We start from the raw sequence: 27,761 nt of genomic DNA on the forward strand, positions 1-27,761 counted from the left end.
ATTAGTTGGTTCATTCATTCATTCATTCATTCTTCTCCCCAGCCTTCTATATGCCAAGTATTATCCTGCATTTATAAATTGGTTTCTGGTTGGAGCTAAGTGGTGGGGGGCACTTAGGCTCTGGGAGGGTCTTAGGGCTTGAAAGCTCCAACAGCCAAGCCTGGCTCCAGTGAGTCCCAGGAGCCTGGGTCACAGTGTCAGGATCTGTGCTCATCATGTCCATTCTCCCCTGGGTGTGAGTGTTTGCTGTTGCTGGGCCATCAGTGGCCCTCACCGATCCAGGTCAGCGTGTCCGCCTCTCTCCTCCACAGACGGCGTTCATTTCAGTGGGTTGTGACCAGGAAAAAAAGATCGTCATTCAGAAGTAAGTGTGTTGAAGTCGGGTGACATGGTCCTATCCACTTTTGTGTATATTTAACATTTCCATAGCAAATAGTCAAATAATGAATACTAATGGTTTAAGTTGGTCTTCTGGCACAGTGGCCTCCCCTCCTTTATCAATTTGGTGATATTTACATTTTTTCCCCTCTTCTCTAATCCTTTGCATGTTCTCTTTCTTTTACGAGTCCCTGAATTCCTCATTTTGATGAAAATTGCTTGGGGTTTTGGGTTTTAATTGGTTGCTGAAATTTTGCAGAACTTTGCCTTCAGTATCCATAGTTACCCCCCAGGGAATGCAGCCATGAGAATCCAATTTTAAAAATAAAAAAAGCCAGAAGATTGGCCAAATTGCCATACTTTTCCCCCCTCAGGCAGTGGTGTGCTGATAAATGTATAACAATTGGTTCTGGGTGGAGGGGGAGGCCCCAAGTCTAAGCACGTGCCAATTCCTGTGATGTGAATATGCCCACCCTGTCGATTTCCAGCTTCTCCTGGCCCACAAAATTCCAGAAGATTTAACACTTGGCTCTCAGGAGCTAGTCGAGGCTGGCTTCAGCTCTCCACTGCTCGAGGGCAATGATAAACTCAGGTGATGATTTTACCACGTTTCCCGCAAATGGAAACATTTTGTTGAATCAATAAATTGTGTAGTTAGGACATGTATACAGGGAATATTTTTTAAACAATATACAAATAGCTTCTGCCATAAACAGAGTAGGAAGATATTTGTCCCATGTGGAACCAACAAAGGCTTGTATCCAGGCTTTATAAAGAATTCCTACAAATTAATCATTTTAAAAAAGACAAAATTTTTAAAAAGGGGCGAAAGTCTTGAACAGGCACTTCTGAAAAAGAAAAAGTAGAAATCCATATGCTTGGTAAAAGCACTGAAAGGGTGGCCAACCTCACTTAATAGGGAAAAGAAAAAGAAAATTTTCTTAGAGGCCAAATTCACTCACCAGCGTGGTGAAATTCACAGAGCATGGCCAGTAGCAAGGGCTGGTCAGCACGGGGAGCCCCAGGTATCCTCCAGAACGCACCAACTTTGTGGGTGGGTAGGTACGTTTTTCAGGTGCTTTAGAAAGCACGTCATTTGACCCCGCAACTCCAGTCATGCACGTGAGCACTGGCCAGGGTGCCAGAATGTTCTGAGCAGTATTATTCCTAATAACTTCTAGCTGGAAGCAAGCCAGCTCGAATCCCTTAACAGGAGGATGGACAAACAGGTACAGTGGTTGGATGAACGGACTGTCCCAGCCACACAAACCGTCAAGGCAGAAGTGCCTGGACGGGGTTGTAGAAACATGGAACAGAAAGCACAACAGAACACACACAACGTGATTCTAGTCTTTAAAACCCCAAATCAGGCAGAAAGAAACCGTGTTGCCTACGGAGGCATGCCCGGATCAATGCTACAAAGAAAATCCAGGAAATGATTGTCTCAAGAGTCAGGACACCCAGCGCCTAGGTCTGGGGCTCGGATAATCATTCTCCCACATGAACTCGGGCTCCTTGGAGACTCTGGGCAGGGAAGATGCAGACTGAGCCTGGAAGTAAGAAAGGACTCAAAAATGAAACCAGCCGGGCTGTACGTGTCCCAGGGAAGAATTCACGATCCTTTCGGTGGTACGTGGAACTTCTCACTATCTTCTGTCGCTCACAGCGAAATCTCAGCCTGTCAGAACAACATCCTCGACCCCGTGGGCCTTCAGGACAATTACAGCTACGTCATTGAGCGGTGAGCCCGAGATTTCCGTTCACGCCCTCCTTCCCATGACTGCCCCCTAGCCCCAAAGGCTAATTGGAAATCATTTTTATTTTTTTATATATTTTTAAATTTTATTTATTTATTTGACAGACAGAGATCACAAGTAGGCAAAAAGGCAGGCAGAGAGAGGAAGGGAAGCAGGCTCCCCACTGAGCAGAGAGCTCGACGCGGGGCTCGATCCCAGGACTCTGGGATCACGACCTGAGCCGAAGACAGAGGCTTGAACCCACTGAACCACCCAGGCGCCCTGGAAATCATTTTTAGACTGATATCTGGACTATAGGGAATCTGAGGCGGGAAGCAGACTGGTAGGGGAGGTGCGGGTCTGCCGGAGCCGGCACGATGTGTCAGGACCCGCAGCCCAGGTCCCCCCAGCTATGGGGCCACCCCGCTGCCATCTTGGCAGCCTCCTACGTGCTCCTGGAGCCTGGGCACTGGCTCACCTGAGCAAGCGGGGTGGCCAGACCCCGTCAGCCGAGGCGGGAGGGGGTGAGGGCCAGGGTGACCCTCTGTATGGCATGGCTGGTCCTGAGTGCCATTGAGAGAGCATGGGGCCGACCTTGGCCCTGCCTGGCCCCCGGGCACAGAGAGCCCCCGACCCCCAGCACGGGAAGACACGCGTGTGCTTTACACACCACAGCCCCTCAGACACGAGCCAGGGGTCAGGCCCCTGTCCGCACTCACGGCCGAGGCCTGTCCTGGCGCTGCTGGGCTTGCTGACCAGGAAGCCCACAGTCAGACCTCGTGGGGGCACTGAGGGGTGCGTGTGGCGGGACCTCAGGAAAGACAGGTAAACAGGACACACGTAGAAAGATAAGAGACCATGAGAGACAGAGAGAGGGACAGAAACAGAGACCGACAGAGAGAGGGAGAGTTTAAGGAGTCAGTTCCCATCAGTGCACAGGTTTGGCAGGTCCACAGTCTGATGGGGGAGGCTGTGGGCATAGGGAACTGTTGACGTTCCAGTCCAACCGCCGTCTGCTGGGCTTTGGGTTTGCCGCCCCGGCCAAGGGGGCCCGAGACGTTAACTGCCGCAGGGTTCCTGGGGTCGTTCGGTCCATGGCTCTGAATGGCCCTCTGCTGCCTCCCCACCTGTCTCTGCCTAGGGATGCCTACGACCCCAACTTCCAGGGGCAGAAGGCCCTTGAGGACCTGGTGGTACAGTACGAGTATGAGAAGCTGGGCTGCCCCAGCCTCGTCTACTGGAACAACCCCTGGAAGCCCGTGGTGGAACTGTAAGACCCCAGGGGGGCCCTCCAATCCGCCCGCTACGTCCCCCAGCGCTCCCTCCTCCCCCCCCACCGGCCTCCCCACTCCTCTCTGTACAGCCTGGACCCCCAGTGCACCCCTAGGCCCCGCCCTTGCTATGCCCTCTCCCTGCAATGTCTTTTTTTTTTTTTCTTTTAAGATTTATTTATTTATTAGAGAGAGAGCAAGCACACGAGTGGGGGGAGGGGCAGAGGAGCGAGAAGCTCCAGGGGACTCCATGCGGGCTTGGTCTCCTGATCTATCCTGACCTGAGTCGAAACCAGGAGTTGGACACCCAAGCGACTGAACCACCCAGGCGCCCCCTCTTCCTGCAATGTCTTACCACCCACTAGGACTTAAATGATGGGCGCTGGTTTTCTCACAGTCCAGGAGGCTGGAGGTCCAAGGTCACAGGGCGGCACGGCTGGGTTCGCCGAGGTTCCCTCCTTGGTGTACAGGCGGCCACCTCTGCCTGTGTCCTCAGGTGGTGGAGGGAGCAAAGACAGCCATGCTTCCCCTCTCCTCCCGAGATTGGGGCCCACCCTTATGACCTTGGTCATACTCAACCACCCCTTTAAAGGCCCCACATCCAAACACAGTCACATGGGGAGCTAGGGCTGCCACGTGGGAGTCTGGGGGGACACGACTTAGCCCATGGCTCTCACGTCACTCCCCCTTCTGAGGACTCTGCTGCCTTTCCTCATCACAGCCCCTGCACACCCCACCGCGCGTAGCTTCCACACTGTCGTGGGAGGTCGAGCAGCCCGTGGGGCCCCTGGAGCCCCGGCCCGGGGAGACCAGAACCACACTGCCCTGGGAGGGAGCTACCTCACTGCTGCCCCAGCCCAGCGCTGCCCAGTGGAAGTTCTCCATCCTTCCGTGCAGCCCTGTCTGCAGTCAGTACACATGTGGCTCCCGAGCACTCCCAAGTGTGGCCAGGGCACTCCAGGAACTGGCTATTCCATTTTACTTAATGGTAATTGACTTATACAAGGCATGTGCCGGCCTGGGCACAGCTCCGTGCCCCGCAGACCGTCAGACTCAATAGTCTGGTCTGCTGCTGACTTCCCGACAGCAGAAACCGGCTTACCCTTGAAAAGAGGCGGGGTCATTCGGACACCACGTCTCTGCTCCCCGTGGCCCTAATCCCACACACTGGCAAGACTGTGGGGCCGGGCATGCGGGATCGATCCCCAAACTCTGGGCCGCCACGTGGGGGGACACAAGCCCCCATACGGTAAAGATCAAGGAATGCGACCAGCCAGGGGAAGGGCCGGAGCTCCCACCTGCCAGGAGATCCCAGACGGTGTGCCCCAAATGAGTTTCAGAACAACCCCAATCAACAGCCCTAAAGATATCCCTTTGGAATGTTGGCAGATGGCCTCCGAAAAGTGTCAGAGGACAGGCCTGAAGGGGTGTGTGTGTGTGTGTGTTTACTTATGATCTAATCAATCTATTTCTTTACAAGTGGTGGTTTTTGGCTCTAGACTTCAGCTAAGAGGCAGAGAGGCGCAGCGGGAAACGGCCCGCCCTCCCCTGTCCCACCTGCCGCTGCTTCCCTCCGCAAAGTGGCAGCCTGGGGAGGCTTGGGGGGAGGGGAGCACCGCCTTCCCTGCCGCCCCCAGCATGGGCTCATCACACCCGGGGGCCGCCGCATCCCCCCTCAGCCCGGCCCTGCGCCTGTGTCCCAGGTGGCGGGAAGGCAAGTTCCAGGAGGTCATCGAGACAGAGTTCGTCCTGCTGGAGGTGCACGGACTGTTCACGTACACCTACTCCCTGACAGCCCAGACGGCGCTCTGCAAGGCCCAGCCGCAGAACTGGACCACCATCATGGAGACCGCGAGCGACAGGGGGCCCTTCGCCTGGGACCGAGAGGTAGCGTCCACTCCTTTTCCAAGACAGGCCCCAGCAGCGGGCTGCGGGCCGGAGGTCAGACCGCGCGGACTGGTCGGCCAGGGGTGCGCGTCTGGCGGCTCGGGGCACGGCGGGGGCGTTGCACGACGGAGAAACGAGCGCACGGTGCTGCAGCAGGAAGAGCTGCCGCGCGGGCCGCCGCGAGCCCGCTGACCCGCGGGTGTGCGCTCCCCAGTCACGGCCAAGGGCGCGGACGCAGGGCGGCGACGCGGCCAACAGGTGGCGCTCGCTCCCCGCGCCCGCAGCCCCCCGACCTTGGCTCCTTTTTTTTTGCGCTTCCTTTCTTAGCCCCGAGCCTCCGAAGCTTTCTGTCCACACTCCTTCTGAGTTGACCACGTGTTTTCTTACGGACGATGGGTTTGCTCCCCCGCACACCCCCAGTCTGAAGGGAAATTCACCTCACCTACAACCCCCGTGAAAGCGCGCAGCTCACTGCCACGATCGGTTCCGTGCGCTCGCCAGGCTGTACAAGCACCACGTCCCTGGTCTTTTTTTTAAATAGAGAAAGCCACCCATATGTGGTTCGCGTTTATTGTAATTTTCCGACTGTGCCCATACGGAGTATTGCATTCTTCTCGCGAGTGCCGTCATTCAGAGTAGCGTGCATTTGGGAGATGGTCCCCTTACTTTTTTCCCCATCAGTCCTAGTGATTGGCAATTTTGAATGCCTGCATTTTCAGCACGTCTGGATGGACTGCTTGTTATAAGCCACTCAGCAACCGAAACCAGGTGCAGCTAGCTCTGTCAGTATAAATGGAGCTTTAGAGGCTAAGAAACAGTTTCCTTTTTCCATTTCATGTGGTCTTTATATGACCCAGGTTTTTTTTTAACTCCTAAAGACCTTTTTTTTTTTTTTTTTTAAGTAGACTCCATGCTCAGCTTGGAGCCCAATGTGGGGCTTGAACTCACAACCCTGAGATTAAGACCTGAGCTGAAACCAAGAGTTGGATGCTTAACTGACTGAGCCACCTAGGTGCCCCCTGAAGGATTTTTTTAACCCATTGAACCACCCAGGTGCCCCCCCTTTTTTTAATAAAGTAGGCTCTACACCGCACGTGGGGCTCAAACTCACGACCCTGAGATCAAGAGTTGCATACTGTACTGACTGACCCAGTCAGGTGCCCCAAACCCCTTTTAAAAATTAAGGATTTAAAAATTTTTTCAATTGTGGTAAAATATGCACAACCTAAAATGTACCATTGTAATAATTTTAAGGGGCATGAAGCACACTCCCACTGTCCTGCGACCAACTTTCCATCTCCCCAAACTGAACTCTGTTCCCACAAAGCATAGACTCCCTACCCCCTGCCCCAGCCCTGGCTCCCCCAGTCTCCTCTCTTTGTGGACAGGACTCCTCTGGGGACCTCCTGGGAGTGGGGTCCTGTGGATGTGACCTGGGTCTGGCTCCTCTCACTGAGCCCATTGTCCTCGGGGTCCCTCTGCATCATGGCAGGTGTCAGAGTCCCTTCCTTTCTAAGGCTGAATAACACTCCACTGGCTGGATGGACACCATTCATTCACCTGTCAGTGGAGGTTGGGCATTTTGGTTAATTAATGTTGCTATGAACACAGATATACAAATCTCTCCTTTGAGACCCTGTTTTCAGTTCTCACCCTCAGGACCTCATCTAAACCTAATTACCTCCTAGAGGACCCACCTCCAAATTCCACTGTGGACTAGGGTCTCAACATATGAATCTGGGGAGGCAGGGGACACATTTGGTGCCTAAAAGGGACACCACCAGTAGGGCCTGGGGAGGGACAGGATGATGTAGGAGGAGAGGTGCAGAGTCAAGCGTTGCCTTGTTTCCAGCTTGAAGCTCCTGGGCAGACCCTGGGGCCAGTGACATCGTAGGGATGAAGCGGGAGCAGCAGAGGCAAATACAGAGCTTGGTTGTATTGGGGGAGCTCAGAGGTGACCCAGAGGAGGCCAGAGGCAAAACATACGGACAAGTGAGGTCTGGCATGGGTATGAGAACCGGCCCTGTTGCGGTGCTAACTTAGGGATGTGTCTGCCAAGGAAACCAAGGGAGACCCGGAGGAGGGGTGCCTCGTGGGGCACTGTGTGGTTCCACCACACAGGGAGCTGCTGACAGATGGGAGGGCCTGTTGCTGTTAACAGCCACGAGGCTGAGATCCAAGGGTTGCTAGGTGCTGGGGCACAGGTGAAATCAGGGGTCCACCCTCACCCCATCCCTCGACCTGTGGGGGGAGGTAGGCAAGGCCTGGGTTTGGGGAACATACACCCCAGTGGCCATCCACACCATGGACATTGCTTCTGCATTTGTGTTCTGGTTTTTAATCAGAACTTCCGAACCCGCAGAAAGGCTAGAAGAGCAGTAAGATGGAGAACTGGCCATTACAACCCTCGCCCGACTCAGCAGGGTGCTTTCCTGCGGCATGGGTGGGGTGGCCCCCCGCAGGGGGCTTCAGCTGGCAGGTCTGAGAAGGTTCTCTCCTGTGTGGGGCTTCTGTTAGGCAGGAGATAGGCTGTCTGTCTGTGTGCTTTTTCTCTCCCCAGCAGGGCAGCCTGGGCTCCCTTACAGCATGGCTTGGGGTTCCAAGAGTGGAAGCTTCCAGACCCCCAAAGTCTGGTGCTTCCAAGCTGTTAAGCCGCTGCCACACCCATGATCTTGGGCTATATCCAGTCTCTCACTTCCATCCACCCGCATGGGTCCCTTGTCCTGGGGAGCTGTCTACAGGCAGGGAAGGGCTGGCTGGGTTATAAGGTACACGCATGCGCAGTCTGGGCCGGCGCCACATGCCTCCCACCGCGCATCTCTCTCCATAGCACACCAGCTAGGTGTACCACCCCAGGATGGACTTGTCCATTTCCATGTGCCTGACTTCTGCTGCAGGCCAGGCTTCGGGCTTCATGCCTTTTTCTGATTGAGAGCCACTTTCACTTCTTTTCTTTGCTCATTTGTCAAGAGCTCTTTCTAGAGCTGAGAGATTAACCCTCTGTTGCAACTGTCCCATGGTGTATCCGTGATGTCTTCTGGGTTTTTGCTGATGCCATATGAGAGGAGCCCTTCAGTTTTGTTTTGTTTTTTAAGATTTTATTTATTTGACAGAGAGAGAGAGAGAGATCACAAGTAGGCAGAGAGGCAGGCAGAGAGAGAAGGGGAAGCAGGCTACCTGCCAAACAGAGAGCCTGATGCAGGGCTCCATCCCAGGACCCTGAGATCATGACTTGAGCCGAAGGCAGAGGCTTAACCCACTGAGCCACCCAGGTGCCCCAACCCTTCGCTGGGCTCCCCATCACTTTGACTTTTTTGCTTTTTCATTTTCTGTCTTTGCTTTTTATAAGCCCAGCCCCCCCTCCCATCTGGGTCCACCAAAATAGCGCAGAAGGGCAAAGTTACTCTGCTCAGGGAGGCAGCACGATGTACTGGTTAAGGGCAAGCAGCTGGGTTCAAGGGTGTTTCCCCTTCATACAATATCCTGGGCCCTGGAGACTGGGCCGAGAAGCTGCTGGTACCCCCTGACCACTTCTTGACGCCGTGGCTATGCTTGGCAGTAGCGCCAGTGAGAAGCCCCAGGAAGGTGGCTCTGTGCCCTCTCTACCTTCAGACTTCCCAGGTGCACCAGGGAGTTAGGGCTTCTGTGACAAAAACACCACACACCAGGTAGTTTTGATGCCAGAGATGGATCCTTTCCCAGTTCTGGACGCCAAAGTCTGAGATCAAGGTGTTGCCAGGGTCGGTACCTTCTAAGGGTGAATGAGAATCTGTTCCAGGCTCCCAGCCTCTGGTGTTTTCCTGGTCATGTCCGGCGTTCTTGGGCTTGTAGACACACACCCTGATTTCTGCCTCTGATGTTCTCCGCAGGCATGTCTGGGTCCAAATTTCCCTTTTTTATAAGGACACGAAACTTGTTGGATTAAGGGCCACTTTTTTCTTTTCTTTTTTTTAGATTTTTATTTATTTATTTGACAGACAGAAATCACAAGTAGACAGAAAGGCAGACAGAGACGGAGGAGGAAGCAGGCTCCCTGCTGCGCAGAGAACCTGATGCGGGGCTCGATCCCAGGACCCTGAGATCATGACCGGAGCTGAAGGCAGAGGCTTTAACCCACTGAGCCACCCAGGCACCCCAACAACCTCATTTTAACTGGATCACCTGAAAAAGACCCCATCTCTGAATTAGGTCACATTCTGAGGCCCTAAGACTTAGGATTCCAGCATTTCATTGGCGGTGGGCTCATTGTGTGTGTGTGTATGTGGAGAACATGTCAGGCCATAACACCAAGAGTACGTGAAATAGAGGCATCTGATTCACACCAGATTCGGGGGTTCAAGGCCTGGATACAGGAGGACAGCCACCCACAGTGTCCCTCCAAGGTCATGCACCACCCGCCCATCAGGCATTTGGCCCTGGACTCGCTCCCATGGGTGCTGGGTGAGCAGTGCTGCAGGTGGGGTGCAGCCTGCAGTGGGGGTACATCTGTGGGCACGGGCCCGGCCCTCCCCAGCCCCCGGAGCTAGTGGGCATGCCTCTGTCCTTCTCCCCAGAACTATGTGAGCTGCCATGACCCCGACAATGAAGCCCCCTTGAGATGGCCAAACGTCCCGTATCAGATCCTGGGAGGCCCGACGGCAAACAAGGTTATCTTTGACCAGAGGAATGGGATCTACGTCTTCTACATTTCTATCGTGGATCCGTACTACAGGTGAACAGGGGTGAATCACTCCATGCCAGGGACCTTTGGAGGGGATGACTGGCTCTCCTGGGGAGGGTCGCACACTTTTCTCCCTCCCCTGGGCGGGTCCTGGATAAACATCAATGTTCCCAGCACCCAGACTGTCCCTGGGAAGAGTGGCATCCGAAGTTCTAGATGACATTTGTTCACTCCCTAAGTAAGTTCTTACTCAGAGCCCACACTGGGTTCCCGGGGGGCGGGGGCAGCCGTGGCGGGCGGCCACGCCCCTCTCAAGCCCCACCTCATGGGTGGAGTGCACGTGCAGACCCTTACATCTCCAGGGATCTCGCAAGCCAATTGCCTTTCCCTTGGTTGCCTGGAATCAGCCACCGTGGGAGAATTTACACCATGGGATTCGGCACACCCTACAAATTCAGCCTTTCCCCTTAGAGCTGGTTGTTCAATATTTACTACCCACGTGTGCGAAGAGGTTTCTAGGTGTGCTGGCCTGGGTTGCCAACATCTCCCACTGTGGGGGTGCGTGCGGGACATCTGTCCTCTCTAGACGGATATGAACTCCACTCCCCAAAGTACCTGGAGAACTTGCCTTGAGACCCCGCGCCTTGATCTAGGGGGGCCAGCTCTGGGATGGCCAACGGGCAGGGGGACGGGGTGGCCTATCGAGAGAGACAGGACGGCCTTTGGTCCCATCCGCTCCTCTGTCCGCACCATGGGTCCAGCGAGTTCTCCTTTACCCTGGGTCCCGTCTCCCGGGGTGCCCTTCCCTCCCGGCCTGCTACGCCCTGGTGCTCGCAGCCCACCTCGTGGACACCTGTGGCCCCACCACGCCCGCCCTCTGCTTCCACTCGGGAGCCGGATGGTTAGTTCGCCTCTCTAGACTGAGTGTGGGCATGGAGTCAGGGAGACAGCCGGTCCCCGGAGGAGGAGGGGGCTGCCGGAAACCCCGGGGAGGACAGGACAGTTGCCAGCAGAGGGAGGACAGCAGACTCGGACTGGAGAAGAGCTGAAACGGATGGAAGTGGAACCAGGCATCCCAGCTCAGCACCCGGGGCCCAGCACTCCTTTCTGTGGGTTTTAGCACACTCAGTGGGGCGAAGGGCAGGGCCCCACGGGACAGCGCCCCATGGCCTCTCTCCACCCGCCCCTTGCAGCTACTGTCACTTGGAGACCACCTTCAGCATCTACGTGCACGGCGCCTTCCCCCTGTCCGTCATCCTGGCGGCGGCCACGATCATCCCGCTCGTGGCCGTCATGCTGCTGTCCGTGTGGCTGGCCTACGCCATCCCCAAACTGCTGCACACGGAGAAGGGCCTCAAGTTCAAGGGCTTCTGGATTTATCTGTGCAGGAGGTGCCGAAAGGCCTGTGCGTGTTTCCGAGGCAGGTGCTAAGTGCACCGGGGGAGCCCCGCGTGGCCTTAAAGTGTTCTATAAAGCGGCTGGTGGCGGTGTTCGTGCCGCGTGTTAGGAGCGTGCTGTGTCCTCCCCACGGCACCTTCCATCGTCCTGTCGCAGCTCCCCTGTCCTGCGGCACCTGTGCTGGGAGCGGGGCAGCCCAGACCCTCGACAGGACGCGGGCGAGGTGAGGGAGCGGAGCATCCCACGGAGAGAGGGGCGGTTCCCTGAAAGGCCTAAGCCGCAGCCCCGTGGCCCGATCGAGGAGGCGCGGGCGTGTCTGGAGGAGGCAGCCACTGCCGGGAGTCCGTCTCTGGGGCATAAACCCTCCGTGTATACAAACACGCACGTGTGTGCTCTGCTGTGTCCCCGGAGGAATGTTTGGAAGCGTGATTTCATGTGCACGCACACGTATGGACGCATGCCTATGGCATGGACGCAGGCATGCCCGCATACACATGTACACGGGTGTGCCTGGGCAAGGCGCACAGGCATAGTGTGCAGGGACGCACATACGGGTGTTTGGTAGCGTGGATACATGTGTGTGCGTGCATCCCTAACGTGTGTACAGTCACACGTGTTTACCCAGGACATGAACACGTGTGTACGCGTCTACACATCTACAGATACACAGACCTGCACACACAGCACGTATACACCAACGCGCACGTGTTTATGCACGTGTGTGCACGTATACACAACGTACGCAGCCGTGTGCACTCTCCCTAGCCGTCCGGGGGGGTTCCCTCCCCTCCCGCCACCTCACTCTGACTCCCAGGTGGCATGGACGGCCAGCTCATCCCAAGGGAGAACTCGGGTGGTCCCGTGAGTTTCCTGATTCTTCTGAGGTTCAGTGAGTCTAGTCCACGGTCCGCCTCGTGGCCCAGTCCCGTCTCAGTCCGGTCGTGGGAGCGTGACCTTGACGGGGCAGGGAGCCCACCCTGGCCGGTGAGCAGGACGGCAGCCACTCTCCACGTTAGGCCGACCGCTAACGTTCGCATGGACCTTCGAGCAAACCAAGCCCATTTGCCAACGTCTTTCGCCAGGGCCTTCCCTTCGTCAAGCGCGTTTGGCTTTAATCTCAAAAGTACCCCGATCGTGGCCGCGGGGGTTGGGGAGCTGGGCAGGAAGGGAAGGGCAGCGGGCTCCAGGCTCCCCTAGCCGGGCACAGAACAGGGCCGGGCGGGGCAGGCTGTGCCGAGCGGATGAGGTGAGCCCAGCAGGCTCCCGGCGCCGAGCTCCGCAGACAGGAAGTCCCGGGTTCGCTACCGACTGCCACCCCGGGGGGCTCTACCCCAGCAGAGTCCGACCACGAAGGCCCCAGGGACCCAGCCCAGGGCCTGGGGCGGGAGGGCCCCTTGGTCCTCTGCAGGGGGGAGAGCAGCAGCTTGGGGTAGGCGTGTGGGGGAGGGGAGGCCTCAACCCCAGGCCACTTCCTGGCCCTCCCCGGCAACCCTTTCCCCACCAAACACCTGGGCGAAAGGTCCTTAGCGTGCAGTGCGGACAGTGTCTCGCCACCCTGCAGAAGCCCCCCTTCCCCGTCTCTGCTGGCGGACTCCCAACTGTCTGGGGCGTGGAAAGGAGGGATTCAGGACTCCTCGGGACGGTAGGGCTGCCCGGCTCACCCGGGAGGTGCTGTGGGCCTGCTGGGCCCTCCCGTGTGACCCCGGGCCCGCTGCGCTGCAGGAGGGGACCGTCCTCCACGTCCAGCGTCAGCCTGCTGTCCCCGGGCCCCGATGCCACCAAGCCGACAGTGAGCTGAGCGGTCAAATCCATTTTAATGGGGGGCGGCTCCCAGGTCCTGCCTGGGCCCCGACGGGGCGACGCTGGCCGGGCCCGCAGCCTGCTTGCCCTTGCCCCCCTGCCTGCCCTTTCTGGCGGACGAGGCGCCGGCCTTCCTCTTGCCAGGCAGCTCGGGTCGTGCCGCGGGGGCCGCGGTGTTGGCGACGGGGGGCCCCGGGCGGGGTGGTGGCTCCTCATCCAAGGCCTTGAAGTTGAAGAAGTAGTCCACATTAGACACGGTGTCCAGGATCTCGGGCACACTGTAGTCAAAGGACAGCAGTTCGTCCGGCAGGTGCAGCGAGCGGATGTCGCTGGATGAGTCGTCCCCGCCGCCCCCGCTGTCCGGCAGGGCTGGCCCGGGGGCCTTGCGTGGGGACCCATCAGGCTCAGCGTTGCCCGGCAAGCAGTCGAAGAGCTTCATGGCGTCTTCCAGAAGCACCTTCTCGGGCAGCACGAAGGCCCTGGCTGCCTCGGGGGTCCTGGCCTCGCCTGCCCCCAGGGGGGCGGCCTCCGCCTCCGCCACCTTGGGCTCCCCGGGGCCGGGCAGGTACAGTAGGGCCGGCCCAGCGCCACCACCCGGCTGCTCCTTGGAGTGGGAGGCCAGCGGCTCGCTGGGCCCGTGGAACTGACTGAGGCGGCCCTTGAGGTGGCCATAGGCGCCAGGGGGCAACACGGCCTCGGTGGGGAACGTGATGACCAGGGGAGGCAGCTTGTTCTCCTTGGGCACAGGGGGTGGGGGCGGGGCCGGGGGTGGCGGCGGGGTCAGTTCCATGTAGGCGGGGGGCCCCCCGTCACCCACAAAGCCCAGAGCCTCTGGCCCAGGCCCCTCGGGGGGGAAGTAGGGCATGAGGTACTGGGGGCCCCCAGGCAGCGGCTGGTAGTGTGGGTATGGTGGGGGCGGTGGGGCCGGCACGGGGGCCTTGAGGTAGTGCTGGGGCTCTAGGAGGTAGGTGCCTGGAGAGGCGGGACCCCCAGCCGGACCCCCAGGGGGTCCCCCACCACCCACTGCCGTCAGCTTGTACAGGGACGACTGGCCGAAGTCGGTGGTGGCCCACTCGATTCGGTAGATGCGGGGGTCAAAGAAGCACCCGCAGGGTGCCATCTGGAAACCTGCAGGCCAGGGAGGGGCACCCTGAGAGGAGCTCTGAGCCCCAGCTGGGGCCAGGAGTACAGGCTAGAGGAGGGGAGGGGCAGAGCCCAAACCCTGGGGGCCCATCTGTGGGACAGGGGATAGGCACCTGGCCTGGGGGGCCATCTGAGGAATGGGGACAGAGATCCCGCTTTGGGGGACCCATCTGGGAGTCAGGGACCTGGGTATTGTTTTGGGGACCTGTCCGGGGAACGGTGGGCATAGGCTTTGCCCCTGAAGGCCTACTTGAGGGACCAGAGACATAGGCCTTACCTTTTGGGGGCCACCTAGGGCCAGGGGCATGGGCAGGACAGGCCCCGACCCCTCCTGCCCACCCCCAAATCCCCATCAAGGGTTGGGGGGAGGCTGGTACCTGCCGGAGGGCCTGGAAACACCTCTTTCTCCGGGTTTGGGGGCTGATAGAGGTTGGAGGAGCCTGTGGACAAAAGCAGGTGGCTGGGCGGGGTCCTGAGCCCTGGGCCCCACCCCCTTGGGGACCCCGACACCCACCACACCCGACACCCTCCGACTCGTACCCACAGCAGGAAGCGGCTCCGTGCAGGCGGGAGCAGGCTGGCTGCCTGACCCCTCGGTGCCATCCAGGCCCCGGGGGCTGAAGCCTTCTTGGGGAGCTGAAGGCGCATAGAAGGGTTTGGGGTGCTGCATGGGGAGGCAGGGGCGCCAGCCTGGGCAGGCCGGGGGGGCAGCAGGTGGGAGCACAGGCAGCCCACCCGGAGAGCAGGCTCAGTCCTGCCGAGTTCTGTTTGCCTGGTTACTGTGGGCAGCGGGTTCCAGGCTGTGGCCCGCCCACTGGTTGGGATTCCGGGTATCAGGGGGTGGGGGGGCAGGGGGCAGAGGGAGAAACCAAGGCAGTCAGAGACAGGCCTCACAGAAAGCGGGGCAGACCCTGAACTCAGTCTGCCGCCTTCTGCCTTTGCCTCCATGCTCTGGGCAGCTCTAGGGCTCCTTCCTCCAGGCAGCCTGCCCTGATCCACACCTGCGTAGGCCAAGGCCCCTGCCTCGTGAGCGCCTAGCACGTTCTTGGTGGGTAAAGCCGCTCTGGGGAGCCGTGGTGGCCAGCACAGGGCTGGGCCCATGGGGGCGACTGGGAGACTCTTGTCAATGAGAAAGGACAATTACGTGCTGGAGAGAGGGTCGGCCCTGCATGGGGACAAAACCCCAGAGTGGGACAGGGAAGCCTTGGGGTCACAGAAAGGCCTGGGTTTTAAAAGAATAAGATTTATTGTGTTTTCATGCAGCAGGAGGCCCCGCTGGGGCCCCCCTCAGACGCCCCCTCCCCAGCCCGCGGCTACTTGTACGCGTTGGCCTTATGCTTTGGCAGAAAGACGAAGTTGGGCGGCACGGGTCCCAGCAGCATCTCACTGTGGAGAGGGCACAGGGCGGGGTCAGGCCCGCGGCCCAGGGGCCCCCCGGCCTCCCGCAGCCCAGCGCCTCGCTTTCCCGGCACCTGATCCGGATCCAGTCGGCCGCCTTCTGGCTGGCCATGAGCGTCTCCAGGTAGTCGCGGCCCAGGTAGTAGGGTGGCCGCTCGTTGATCCTCTGTGGGAGCCGCTCCAGGAGGCCCACGGGCACGTACCTACAGGTGGGGCGCAGGGGTGAGGCCAGGCCGCCCCCCCCACGGGACCCCCCCAGCCCGCGCATGGCCCTGCACCCACCGGCACAGGAAGGACAGCCACTCGAGGAGGAAACGGCGCGTCTTCTCCACGCCCTGCGTGTCCGAGCCCCAGTGCTCCAGGCCGTATTGCGTGAAGTCCTGCAGGATGGTCAGGCGCTCGGACGACGAGATATCCCAGTGCCGCTGTTCCTTGATCTCCGTGAACAGCCACGGCTTCAGCAGGGCACCCCTGGGAGTGGGGTAGGGAGCGCTGGGCTGGAGGGCTCCGGGGCCCTGCCGCTCCGCCAGGCTCAGCCAACCTTCAAAGCCCAAGAGTTCCAACCCCTGAGAGCACAGAGGTCCGCTGCCCACCCCCCGCCCCCCAGCAGAGCCACGCCAGTGACACCGAGCAGGGAGGAGAACCGGCGCTGGCCGGTTCTTCACAGCGCCCCAGGCACAGAGCGCCCTTACCGAGCGATCATCACCCCTGCGACGCCAGTCTGCATGGCGCGGTTGGCATCCTCGTACGACAAAATGTCCCCGTTTCCTGAGGGACAGAGGCGGGGTCTCAGGGAGCCGGGGGCAGGCGGGAGCTCTGGGGGAGCTTCTGGCAGCCCAGTAATGCCCACGGGGGCAGGGCAGGGTCCCAGGTGGGGGCGGGGGACCCACCGAACAGCGGCATGGGGCTGGCTGCCGTCACACACTGCGCGATGTACCCCCAGTCGGCCAGCTTGGTGTAGCGCTGCTCCCGGGAGCGGCCGTGGAGCTGAAGGAGAAGCCACGCGCGGGGAGGGAGAGCCGGTCCGGGGGGTGGAGGATCAGACACAGAGAGAGAGACCCAGAGACACCAAGAGGGACGGGCTGAGAGAGAGACAGAGAGATGAAGAGACAGACGGAGACAGAGACGGAGGGAGAGCCAGAGAGCAGGAGGAAGGAGCGGGGAGAGAGAGACCGTTAGGAAGGGCCGCCCACCGCGCGCTCCAGTGGGGGCCCCCACGCCCTCCGTGCCCCGAGACCCACCGTGACCAGGGCCGCGCCCCAGTCCCACAGCTCAGGGAGCAAGCGGTGGGCCAGGTTCACGCGCTCCTGGACGCCGGTGCGGATCTTCACGGTCAGCGGCACGTCCAGCACCTGCGGGGGGCGGCAGCGGTCAGCGGGACCTGGGCCGGCAGGGGCAGGGGAGGGCAGTGGGGCAGAGGGCGTACCTGGTTCATGCCGCGGACGATCTGCTGGAACTTGGCCGTGCGGTTCATGAGGGCACAGCCCCCGCCCTGGGAGAAAGTGGGGGCTGGAGCAAGGGACGGCGGAATGCGAGCCGGGCCTGCCACCCTTCTCTGCCGGCGCCAGCCAAATGGGGGAAACCAGGGCGCAGCAGCGCCCACGGGTCCCCCAGACACTCAGGCAAGAGCCTGGGATGGGGTCCCAGGCTACCATCCCCGCCCACACCATGGAGGTCCAGGGCTGCAGAGCTCCTACCTTCTTGTACACGAGGTCGATGGGGCACCCAACGTTGATGTCCACGAAGTCCACGTCCACGGTGCGGTTGAGCAGCTCGGCGCACTTGGTCATGGTGTCAGGGAAGGCGCCCTCAAGCTGCGGCCGGGGGCGGAGCAGGGAGTGAGGGGCCGGCCCAGGCTGGCCCTGCCCACCGTGGGGATCCGGTCAGGGGCCCTCCCTGTCTCACCGACCCGCAAAGGGGCATCGGGTCAGCCCCTGAGCCCACGGCTGAGGCAAGACGGGTCTGGGAGTGACTGAGTCAGGCCTGCGGTCAGGGAGCTCCAACCCCGAACCCGCCCCAGGATGAGCAGCCAGCCGAGAGCCCTTCTGTCCCTCCCGCCTCCCTCCCCTTGGGGCGGCACCGACCTGCACGCCGAAGACATCCTCACAGGGGTGGCGTCTGAGCAGGGCCCACTCAGACGTCTGGCCCTGCAGCAGGTTGGTGCACACGGCCATCTCCCCGCACGTCACGTCAGCCCCGAAGCGTTTGCAGATCCGCCGGAAGGGCAGGTTCCCGCACTGGGGGCCATGGGCACATGTGAGGGGCAGCAGGCAAGAACCCCGGACGCCGATCGCAGCCCCAAAACCCACCAGATGGGCACACACAGGGCCCTGCCGGGCTGACCTACCGTGGTGAGGGGGGCCAGGTACAGCTTGCCGCTGAGGTCCAGCTGCAGCAAAACAAAACCCAGGGGGGCTCGCCAGGCCTCTGGAGCTCCCTGCTCCCCACCCCGCCCGCAGTCGTCCTCTGGGCCTCCGCACGAGCCAACGGATCCCTGTGCGAAGACCACTCCGTCTTCACCTCTGCTGCCGTCTCTGCCCAACCGTCAAAACCGCAGGCCCGATGCCCCTTCCTCCAGGAACACTTCCCCTCCCTCCCCCTTTCCCTCCCGCCCAGCCCCAACTCTCTGGGGCTGGGGGGGTGCGTCTGGCTCTTTCTGCCCCCACGCTCCCAGCACCCTCTGCCCCCACGCTCCCAGCACCCTCAGCCCCCATGCTCCCAGCACCCTCTGCCCCCACCCTCCCAGCACCCTCAGCAGGAAGCCCCGAACACGTACCTTCCTCTTCTCACAAGGCCGCAGCCGGACTATATCCTCATCTGTCAGGGGTCCACAGGTCCGCCCCGAGCCACTGACTGGGGCATCAGCAGCTGGCTCCAGGAGGGCCTGCTGGGTGTCACCGCTGTCCTGTCCAGGGGCACCTTCGGCCCCCGAGACGTTGGGGACCGCGGCCTCCGGGGAGGGGCCTGGCAGGTGGCCCTTGCTCAGCTGGCGGAGGGCCTGCTCCGCGCGCTCAAAGCGGACCTTGCGCTTCCGCAGCTGCTGCTGCAGGGCCTTGTCCAGGCCATTGCGGACCGGCGGGGCCTGGACCCGCTCTTCCTGCACGAGGTTCTGGCCTTTGGGTCCCAGATGGGCCCCGGCAAAGCGGCAGGTCACGCCATAGGGACACCTGCCGAAGGTCTCAAAAAGCACACAGCGGGGGCCCAGGTCTGAAGGCTTGGTCTCCAGGTAGCGGCCCACGTCATGCAGGAAGCGGCAGCGGTCGCCAAAGAAACACTTTGCTGCTGATTCCTGCGTGGGAACCAAGAGGCCACGAGGAAGGATCGGGGCACGCCGGGCCAGCCAGGCAGCCTGGGTGAGAGGCCCTCCCCTGCTGGTGGGTGTCCCAGGGCAAGTCAGGAACCCATCAAGTCTGAGTTTACTCAGGGACGAGATGGGGACAGCAACACTTAACGTCCCAGCTTCCGGAGGATTGAATGGGGAGCCGAGAGGCTGAGACGGAAGGTCGCGAGGACTTTCAAGCAACAACTACACTCACCTGGACCAGGGAGGGGCAGAGCCTATTCTTGTCGTAGTGGGTGGGCTTCATGTGGGGCCGGCCCTTGTTCTGGCCCCGGACTCTCTTCTGAACCTTCGGCTTGTCCCCGCGTTCGGCCGCCTCCCCCGCCTCCCCATCCTCCAGTCGGATGCGCTTGGCCTCAGGTTCGGCCGGGTCGTTGCCACCGGGGTCTCCTGCCTCGACTCCCCGGCTGGGCTTCTCCTGCCCGTTGGCTTCCAGGAATTCGTGGAACTGCTCCTTGGTGGTGAGATACCTGCCAGCAGAGAGGCAGCGGGAAGAGCGCTTGTGGAAGGAACCCCTTCTCCAGCTCAGACGCAAGGGACACTGGGGAAAGGGACCGAGAACACCTGTCTCTGCTTAGGTGCGTCTGCTGACGGGGAGTACACCACCTAGAAGCGGCCAGCTGCCAGTCGGGGCGCGTCTCAAGGCCACAGACAGAGCCTAAATTTTGTCCCTGGGTCTCACTGCCCAGAGAACCCAGCCACACTCAAACAGCAAGAATATCCCCGACCACATTCGGCTTGAGAAAACTACATGTCCCCGCATGCCTTGCAACAGGGCCACATTCCCCAGCATGCCCCACGGCCCTCGCTTCAGACCCAAGTCCCTGCCCGTAGCTGAGACTAGCGGCAGGTGCACGAGCGCCACTCCCGCCACACGCCCGGACTACAGTCCCCAGCATGCACTGGGGGCCCCAGCCTCCAACCCTGCGCGCCCCTACAAGCACCGTGGTGTCCTTCGCACACGTGACAGCCCCCAACGTGCGCTGTCAGCTCCGACCCTGCGGGTGCAGAACCAGCCCAGGCTGAAGAGCCTGCGAGCTTCCCACCTGGGCCGCTGCCCCGCCACCCGGCGTGCACCGCCTGTAGATGCCGGGAAGGCCTCGTGAGGGCCTACCCCGGCCCCGGCGACTCACTGAGATTTAATGGGTGCCACCCCCGGTTCCGGTGTGCCGGCTCCCGAACCGCTGCCGCCGCCACCACTGTCTGCTGGGGTCTCCGCCGCTCCCTCCGCCATCAGCCCCCCTCACGCCGGCTTTGGAGAGCCGCGGGAAGGCCTTCCGGGTCGCGAGAGCGTCTTCCCGTCGGGCTGGGGAAACGCGCATGCCCGGGGCGCTCCGAGTGACGCCATTGTTCGCGAGCCTACGTAAGGGGGCGGAGCCTGGGTGGGGTGGAGCCTCGGTGCCGTTAAGGTTGGTACAGCGAAACGGTCCGTGCCTCTTCTGACCCGCTGCCACCCACAAGAGTATTCGAAGAACCTTAAAACGGGGGCTTAAAAAAAAAAAAAAAAGCTTAAACTTCACTTTTTGCGGGGCATTATCGACAGTTGAAAGCCTGCGTGCCGGAGGCGGTCCTAGACGCCGGGCAAGCCCCCGCGACGACAGCAGGCGGCACCCTGCCCTTGAGAGCTCGCGGGGGAGTGGACTGGCTCCCAGCGCTGGCCTCGGCTGCCCTCTGTAGGACAGTCCGGGGATAAACGGAGGACCTGCGGCGTCCAGTCTCGGGAGACGTCGTGCCCGGCTGTGCGTGCCCACCTCCAGGGGCCCGAGCTCCCTCCTTCCTCCTAGACTGCCGGTCCCATTGCCCTCTGAGGTTCCACCTGGAGTCTCCCCCACCGTCCCACGGCACCCAGGCCCCTCCGGGGAGGCAGCTGGATAGAAAGGGAAACTGAGGCCCGCAGAGGGCTGTCTGAACATAGCCTCCCCTCTCTGGGCCTCTAAGGGCTCCCTGGGTCTGCCTTGCGATGGCCTGTATTTTCTGTGTGAGGCAATCAAGGAGGGCCTCCTGTAAGCGGGGGAAAGGGGTATGACTGGATTGGCCACTGACAACATTAATACCAATGATGCAATATGAATTGCTTATTATTATAATGGTGTAGTATTAATTGTTTACCAGTAGCTAAACAATTGTTGAGCACCAATTTTGTCTAAGCCCTTTCCATTAACTCACTTATTCTGCTCTGACTTTGTGCAGAGGGAGCAGGCATTCATCCCCAATCCACCTGAATCCATGGATCTCAGAGGTCCCTGGCCCAGGGACTGCCGACCCGCCCTGAGCCAGAGACCAGGGCATCAGCCTCCCCACCTTGCCCCTCTCCCCACAGCCTGTGGGTTCCTGTGTCCTGACCACCTGCCCTTCAGAGTCTCTCTCTAGTCCATCCCTTCTCCCATCACACCCCCTAGCAACTTCTGGGCCTCAATCTTCCATCCTCCCCCCAAAGCCCAGACTTCCAGGCACAAATCTGACCATGGTGTTTCCCCTGCTCCCAATGCTTCCATGTCTCCCTACTGCCCCAGCCCTGTACCACGGCCCCCAAGTTCCTACAGTTCCTAGCCCCTGCTGCCTTCCGTTTCATTCCTCATCACCCCCCACACCCTAAACTCAAATACCAAGTTCATTCCAGACATTCCATGAGGCAGTTGTACCTCTCCGCCTTTGCATGTGCTGTTCCCTCTTGCAAGAAGTCTGTTCCCTGCTCCCAATCTCCACTCACCCTCTAGTTCTCTCCTTTTCCTCCTCCTCCTCCTCCTCCTCTTCCTCCCCCACCATCCTTCTCCAGAAACCTCTCTAACTGCCCCGTACTGGGGATACGGTCCTCTTTAGCCTTGGCAGCCATCCAGACATCCCCTGGGAATCCTGGCCCTCACCATGCTGGTGCTACCTGGCCACATGCCATCTTCCCCACTGTACTGAGTTCAGAGAGGGGGGGAATTGGTCCACCTCAGTCACTCTGTGTCCCCAGCACCCAGGACCAGGCCCAGCCCACAGGAGGTGCCCAAGGAATGCTGAGTGCATCTTACCACGGCTGGGAAACTGAGGCCCAGAGGGGCCAGGACCTGCTCTAGGGAGCCCTGCCTTCACTGAGGCTGTGGCAGGGGGATGAGAACGTCCCAGGTGTCACCCTGGAGAACGTGGGGACACTCAGGAAGATGCCCCCCCCACCCTGAACCAGGCCTGAGTTGTCCTCTGAATGCCCTATCTTGACTGATTCGGAGAAACAGAAAGGAGGCAGGTGTCCCAGGGAACCCTGTGCCAGTGGGGACACTGAGGCACTCAGATGGCGGGAGGCAGGGCCTGGGGAAGGCGCTGCCTGTACTCACTCTCTCTCTCTCTCTCTCCCTCTGCCTCTGCTTCCTTTGGTCTCTGCCTTCCTCTCTCCCTCTGAGTCTCTCTTCTCTGTCTCCCTGCTCCCTCCCTGTGTCTCTGTCTCCCCTGCCCTCACTGGCCCTCTCAGCCAGGCAGCCAGGCCGGATGGGGAGGCAGCAGCAGGACAGGTGCGGCCCGGGCTCAGTGCCCGTTTCTGCCGGGGCCACCCCGGATTTGTGGCTGCGCCTCCTTTATCTGGGGCTGCAGCTGCCCCTTATCTCCTGGCTTCAGGACACGAGACAGGGATTAGGGCAGCCCAGGCCAAGGACGTGAGACAGCAGGGTTGGGCGGAGGGTGGTAAGAGCCAGGGTGCTGTGGGGGGGGGGCGTGCCACAGGGCACCCGTGAGCCTTGGCAGCTGGGGCTGCTGCGTGTGTGAGTGTGTGTGTGTTGTAAGTGTCTATGGTTTTTGCACGTGTGATGGTGTATACGCATCTATTGTGCTATGTGACTGGGGAGTGTGTCTGATTCGGGGGGGGGGGGGGTGAATATAATTGTGTTTCTGAGTGCACGTGTTTATGTGTGTCTGTGTTTGGTGTGTGTGTGTGTGTGTGTGTGTGGCAGTGTGCACACATCTGTGGCTTTTGTGTGTGGGGGTGTGGCTGGCTGTGCCTGTGTGAGCCCCTGCCCTGCCCCACATGTGCCCCCCAACCCCCCCCCCCCGCCCAGGCCCTGCCCGGCCGCTTGCCCTGCTGCCCTGACTCCCTTGGGCTGGCCTGATGGCTTTCCCACCTTGCAGGGAGAGGGCCCCCAGGGAGAGGGCCCCCGACCTGTGGCCTGTGGCTGCAAATGGCCCTATGGGGATGGCCGCCGGCCCTGCTTTTCCCATCCTCCCTCGCCTGGAACTGGCCAGCTCCTTCCCGCCGCCCACAGGCCTCAAGGGCCCTATGCTGGCCGAGGCCACCAGCTCCTCTTGGCCCCCCGGGCCCTCTCTCTGACCTGGGCTGGGTCTCCCATCGGGGCTGAGGCTTCTCTCTGCTCAGCATCCTCCAGCTTGGGGCCAGGTTGTTAAATTGAGAACTGAAGCCCACTTTAGGGGAGACTCTTGGCTGGCAGTTGGCATTCCTGAGCTGTCCCAGTGACCCCTGGCAAGCCCTTTCCCTTCTCCACAGGAGAGCGACACTGCTAGTCCCTGAGGGTCTGCACTGGGCACAGAACGGCTGTGGGAGCAATTTCCCCGAGGAGCCAAGAGGCCCAGCCATCTCGGCGACCAGCTCACTGTGGAGTGGAGCAATGTTGAATATGGAGATGCTGGGGGTGGGTGCAGGAGAGGCAGAAGACACAGAGGGCTCCCGGCCACCTCCCCTGCTGCGGTGCTGGTTCCTGGGGGTCCTGAGGTACAGCCCGGGGCCTGCAGAGCCTGGACCAGCTCCTGGTGCTAAGATGGAAACTTCTCCACCGGCCAAGTCCATGTCTTGGCCGCCGGCCCCTGGCCTCCCAGAAGCTCTGCCTGGGCCTCCACTAGTGAACAGAGCACTCCCCTTGGGAGCCATGACTGTGCAGCAAGGGCAGGGGGGCCAGCCTGGGGGGTCAGGGCTGAAGGAGGAGCTATGGCCATGGCTGAATGTTCTGGAATCATCCAGCCCCGGTTTGAGCCTCTTCCCCTACTCCGTGACCTTGGGCCATCCTCTTGACCTCTCTGATCCCCAGGTTTCACAGCTGCCAAGTGAGCACAGAGCACTGCAGGGGCGGGGGCGTTGCCTGGAGCTACCTGGCAGGGGAGCTGGGGGACATCCGAGGAGGCATCGAGGGAGCGGAACTAATTTCCAGGCAAACACCATGGAGGGCTGACAGGTGTCAGGGCCTGGGCTCTGGGTGCACCTGCGCTGTCCCACCCCTACCTTGGCCTTGACCCCAGGGCCAGCAGGCTCAAATCGGCCACAGTGGCCATGTGGCCCACAGACGCCCCCTACTCCACACTGGGCCTCAGTTTCTCTGTGCCTATTTGCACGCTGGGGAGACACAGCCCCGCACAACCCTCGGGCTGCTCTAGAAGCAGGGGAGGCTCAAGGCTCTGTTCCACCCACCCCCGCCCCACAGCAGCCACAGTCTGGGAGAAGGAGGGTTTAAAAATAAAGCATTGTAAATACCCGTGTTTCCTGCAAATAGAACCAGCCCCCGAATCCCCGTGGCCTCCCAGACAGCCGGGCCCAGACAGCTCCTGTGAGGGGGGCGGGGGCCAGAGGGTGGGCGTGTCTGCGTGCGCCCCAGTCCCCAGCTGCTGTGTGAGTCAACCGGTGCGACAGGGTGTCTGTCACCGCCTGTCCAGGGGGTGACAAAGTCTGTGGGTTGGTGACAGCGTCCAGAGGTGACGCAGCAGCATGTGGTGGTGTCGGGACGCCATGGACATGTGTCTCCTGTGACCACGTGGGGCTGTCCCCGAGCGCAACAGGGTTCCCCGGGGGCCTGAGTGTGATGGGGTCTCTGGCCGCGGTGGAGGGTGGTGGTGTCCCACCTCCAGCCTCCCGTGTCGCCTGGCCGCAGCCTCACCCTGGTGCCCTCCCCACCCCAGAGGAAGCCCTGAGGGTTTTTGAGTCGTTGTTGCCCGGGCAACCATTTTACGAGCATCCACATGGTGGGCACATGTGTGTGTCCTGCACCCCACGCGTCTGCACGCCCCCACCCCCACAGCCCCAGCCACGGTGGGGAGGGGGCTACCGGCAGTGTGGGGTGAGTGGGAGGTGGCCAGGGGCCGCTGGTGACAGCTTAATGGTGGCTGGGTGCATGGGGATGGGCTCCTGGCCGGGCCGCCTGTGTGCAGAGGGCTGTACCCCCCAGACTGGCCTCACACGTGTGTGCGTGCTTGTGTGCACGCGTGATCGTGTCTCCGAGGCCCCTGCGCTTGGGTGGCTGTGGGGTGTGTACTGCACCCTTGGGGGCGTGTGCGCCACGAGTGACTGTGTGGAACGTTTGCGTGGGGGCTGTGTGTGTGCACACGGCAGGGGCGGGAGCTGTCTCCGCGTGGCCGTGTGTCCCAGCAGTGGGTGTGGAGCGGGCCGCACGGTGTGTGTATTAACGGCGCAGATTGGCGCCAGGAGGCATGGGAGTGCAGGGCAAGCCACCGAGAGTGCGTGAGCGGACATGAGCAACCAAGGGGCTGCTTGGAGGGCCGGTGGGCTCCTGTGTGAATGTGCTCTGTGTGTGTGTGTGTGTGTGTGTGTGCATCCATGCCTGTCCTTGGCAAGGACGTGGGTCGTTGTGACCGCTCTGTGTGTGTTAGAGATGCTGTGGGACATCCGTGTGCCCCCGTGTGTGTGAGAATAAGAATGGCGCTGGCTGGAGCCTGCCTGGGCCAAAGATTTGGGCATCTGTGTGTGAAAGGCCGCAGGGACCGTACCCTTCTCTTCCGGCCAGGATGTCACTGGGACCATGTGGTGACACCAATGACGGCAGACACTGGTGGCGTGGGCCTCGCTCACCACAAGCCAGGGATGGTCACTCCTATTTACTTACTCAGTCTCTACCACAACCCTATTAGAATCTACGCATAATACCCGTTTACAGATGGGGAAACTGAGGCACATTCAAGAAGGATGGGCCCAAGGCTGCATAGAGCAGACACCTGTCCTTCCCATCCTGGACCAGGACCAGGCAGCTCTGACGCCGCCACTTCTCTGACACCTGCTCATCCTTCTGCCCCCAGCCTACCCACAAGCTCACGTCCTGGCGGACTCCTTCCTGGGGGCTGTGCGCAGACCCCGACGTCCCCCCAGCCGCATGAGCCCGAGTACAGGAAGTGAGACTGCCTGAGTGTCTCCTGTCACCGCCTACACTGCGTTGTAGTGCAAGTTGTACAGGCCCCTTGGGGGTGTGTGTGTGTGTGTGTGTGTGTGTGTGTGTGTACGCGCGTTGAGGGCGTGGAGACGGGACGCTGGTCCTAGGAAGGTCTAATAGCCAGACGTATCCCAGGGCGTCTGGGACCAGAGGAAGGCAGGCGGCCTGTGCGGGAGCGAGGAGGCCCCAGGAAATCAGGCGGCAGTAGAGAGAAACCAGAGCACGGGGCCCCAGGAACGCAGGCGGCGCGCGGGAAAAAGCCGGTCGCGGAGGCCGAGGGCGGGGTTGTAGGGAGGGTGTTTTTCGGTAACTAGGCCGCGGCGGGGCGGGGCCACGGCGGTTCCAGCCCCGCCCACTCCACCCACCCCGCAGTTGGCTGGGGCCGCCAGGGGGCGCTTTAGGAACGCGGAGCCGTCGGGGAGGGGGCCCGGTGGGTTTGGGCGCGCTGGCGGGAGGGGCAACGCGGGGTCTTGGTACCCAGAGAGCGCGGTGGAGAGCCGGGGATGGGATCCCCCGCAGGGCTCTGAGGCCAGACTGGGGAGAACTGGCCCTTGGTGATGGGCTCTGTGGGCAGCGGGTATCATCAGTCTCAGGGTATCACTTACGGTCTTAGGAAAAAACTTCGAGTCTCAGTTCTCTAGAATGGCTTTGTCACCGGGGGCTTCTTTAGCTTTCTAAAAAGAGGACCTGGGGCAGGACTAGGAAGACCCCACAATCTTCAGCGGGGTGAGAGGAGACTGTAGCCGTTGTAACCGCCGTCTGGGGTAGTGCTGGAGCTCTTAATTCCCCCGAGGAGAATCTGGGGAGGGGCTTCTCGGGGCCCCAGACTTTTGGAAGATGCGCTGACCGGGTCTCTGGAATAGGAGTGGGAAACAGCTAGTTAGCGGGGCGCTGCTCGGGGCTCCCTTGAGGGGCTTCCTTGGTGAGGGTACTTCTTGGGACTCTGCTTTCCGAAAGGGGACCAGGCAGGACCCAGGAGTCTGGCAGTAAAATCAGATCCTCACCAGAGCGTGGGGCGCTCAAGGCCGCGGATACTGGCGTCGGGGGCGCTGTGCGTCTTATCCCAGAAGGGGGCCCTTGGGGAGGCGGCGTCATGGGGAGCTGGCTTTCCTAAAGGGGCACCGCCGTGGTCTCCGGGGGCCCGGGGAGATTACCTTCTAGAGGGGGCGCTGTGGCCCCTGCACCCCAGCCACCTGCGCTCCTCCGGCCCCCGCCTTGGGCGGGGGCGGCTCCCGTCCCGGGAAACCCGAGCCACCGCCCCTGGCCCCGCCCCCAGCCCCGCCCCCCGCCCGGAGACGGCCAAGCCGTCCGCGGCGGGAGCGGCGGAGGCGGCGGGAGAGCGCGCCGTGGAGCCGCTCCGAAAGCCCGGGCCCCTCGCGCAGCAGCCCCGGAGCCCAGCGCCGCGCGCTCAGGCCGCCCGCGCCGTCCGTGCGCCCCCGCGCTCTGCGCCCTCCGAGCCGCGGGCCGTCCAGGGCGCCCCCAGCCCCAGCCCCAGCCCGGCCGGGTTGGCCGCAGCCCGCGGCTGATCGAGCCCGGGGGGGGGCCATGGGCCGGCCCGCGCCGCGTCCCCCCCGCGGCCGCCCCCTCCGGCCCGGGCCCCCCCGAGCGCCGCGG

The 27,761-nt window shown here is 61.3% G+C and overlaps 3 protein-coding genes across 3 annotated transcripts in view; 1 reads left to right on the forward strand and 2 right to left on the reverse strand.

Annotated features, from left to right (window-relative positions):
- Positions 1-13,128, forward strand: part of CATSPERD (cation channel sperm associated auxiliary subunit delta) — a 48,278-nt gene extending 35,150 nt beyond the window's left edge. Inside the window, exons 17-25 of the mRNA XM_059387630.1 lie at positions 312-364; positions 2,045-2,119; positions 3,256-3,384; positions 5,089-5,272; positions 9,826-9,983; positions 11,126-11,323; positions 11,487-11,553; positions 12,145-12,191; positions 13,053-13,128. Of these exons, the coding sequence (XP_059243613.1) occupies positions 312-364; positions 2,045-2,119; positions 3,256-3,384; positions 5,089-5,272; positions 9,826-9,983; positions 11,126-11,323; positions 11,487-11,553; positions 12,145-12,191; positions 13,053-13,128 (987 nt within the window). The remainder of the gene's footprint in view (positions 1-311; positions 365-2,044; positions 2,120-3,255; positions 3,385-5,088; positions 5,273-9,825; positions 9,984-11,125; positions 11,324-11,486; positions 11,554-12,144; positions 12,192-13,052) is intronic.
- PRR22 (proline rich 22) lies at positions 12,196-15,406 on the reverse strand. Its single transcript, XM_059388766.1, has 3 exons — positions 14,814-15,406; positions 14,651-14,713; positions 12,196-14,258 (listed from the first exon to the last, which is right to left on the reverse strand). The coding sequence occupies exons 1-3, from the start codon at positions 14,941-14,943 to the stop codon at positions 13,144-13,146; spliced, it is 1,308 nt and encodes a 435-aa protein (XP_059244749.1). The 5' UTR covers positions 14,944-15,406; the 3' UTR covers positions 12,196-13,143.
- Positions 15,407-15,500: 94 nt separating this feature from the next.
- Positions 15,501-20,477, reverse strand: DUS3L (dihydrouridine synthase 3 like). The gene is made up of 13 exons (XM_059388765.1): positions 20,145-20,477; positions 19,208-19,481; positions 18,448-18,960; positions 18,019-18,060; positions 17,756-17,908; positions 17,369-17,485; positions 17,098-17,163; positions 16,913-17,023; positions 16,562-16,658; positions 16,364-16,439; positions 15,954-16,142; positions 15,746-15,874; positions 15,501-15,659 (listed from the first exon to the last, which is right to left on the reverse strand). The coding sequence occupies exons 1-13, from the start codon at positions 20,243-20,245 to the stop codon at positions 15,587-15,589; spliced, it is 1,941 nt and encodes a 646-aa protein (XP_059244748.1). The 5' UTR covers positions 20,246-20,477; the 3' UTR covers positions 15,501-15,586.
- Positions 20,478-27,761: the final 7,284 nt, after the last annotated feature.

The sequence above is a fragment of the Mustela nigripes genome, chromosome 2 (assembly GCF_022355385.1).
Source record: "Mustela nigripes isolate SB6536 chromosome 2, MUSNIG.SB6536, whole genome shotgun sequence".
NCBI lineage: Eukaryota > Metazoa > Chordata > Mammalia > Carnivora > Mustelidae > Mustela > Mustela nigripes.

Coding starts and splice junctions, on each gene's coding strand:
- PRR22 (XM_059388766.1), bottom strand. CDS start 14,943: ATGCAGCACCCCAAACCCTTCTATGCGCCTTCAGCTCCCCAAGAAGGC. Junction 14,714..14,813: donor GGAGCCGCTTCCTGCTGTGG/GTACGAGTCGGA, acceptor TTTTGTCCACAG/GCTCCTCCAACCTCTATCAG. Junction 14,259..14,650: donor GTTTCCAGGCCCTCCGGCAG/GTACCAGCCTCC, acceptor CCTGGCCTGCAG/GTTTCCAGATGGCACCCTGC.
- DUS3L (XM_059388765.1), bottom strand. CDS start 20,245: ATGGCGGAGGGAGCGGCGGAGACCCCAGCAGACAGTGGTGGCGGCGGC. Junction 19,482..20,144: donor GTGGCACCCATTAAATCTCA/GTGAGTCGCCGG, acceptor CTCTGCTGGCAG/GTATCTCACCACCAAGGAGC. Junction 17,486..17,755: donor AGGATGTCTTCGGCGTGCAG/GTCGGTGCCGCC, acceptor CCCCGGCCGCAG/CTTGAGGGCGCCTTCCCTGA.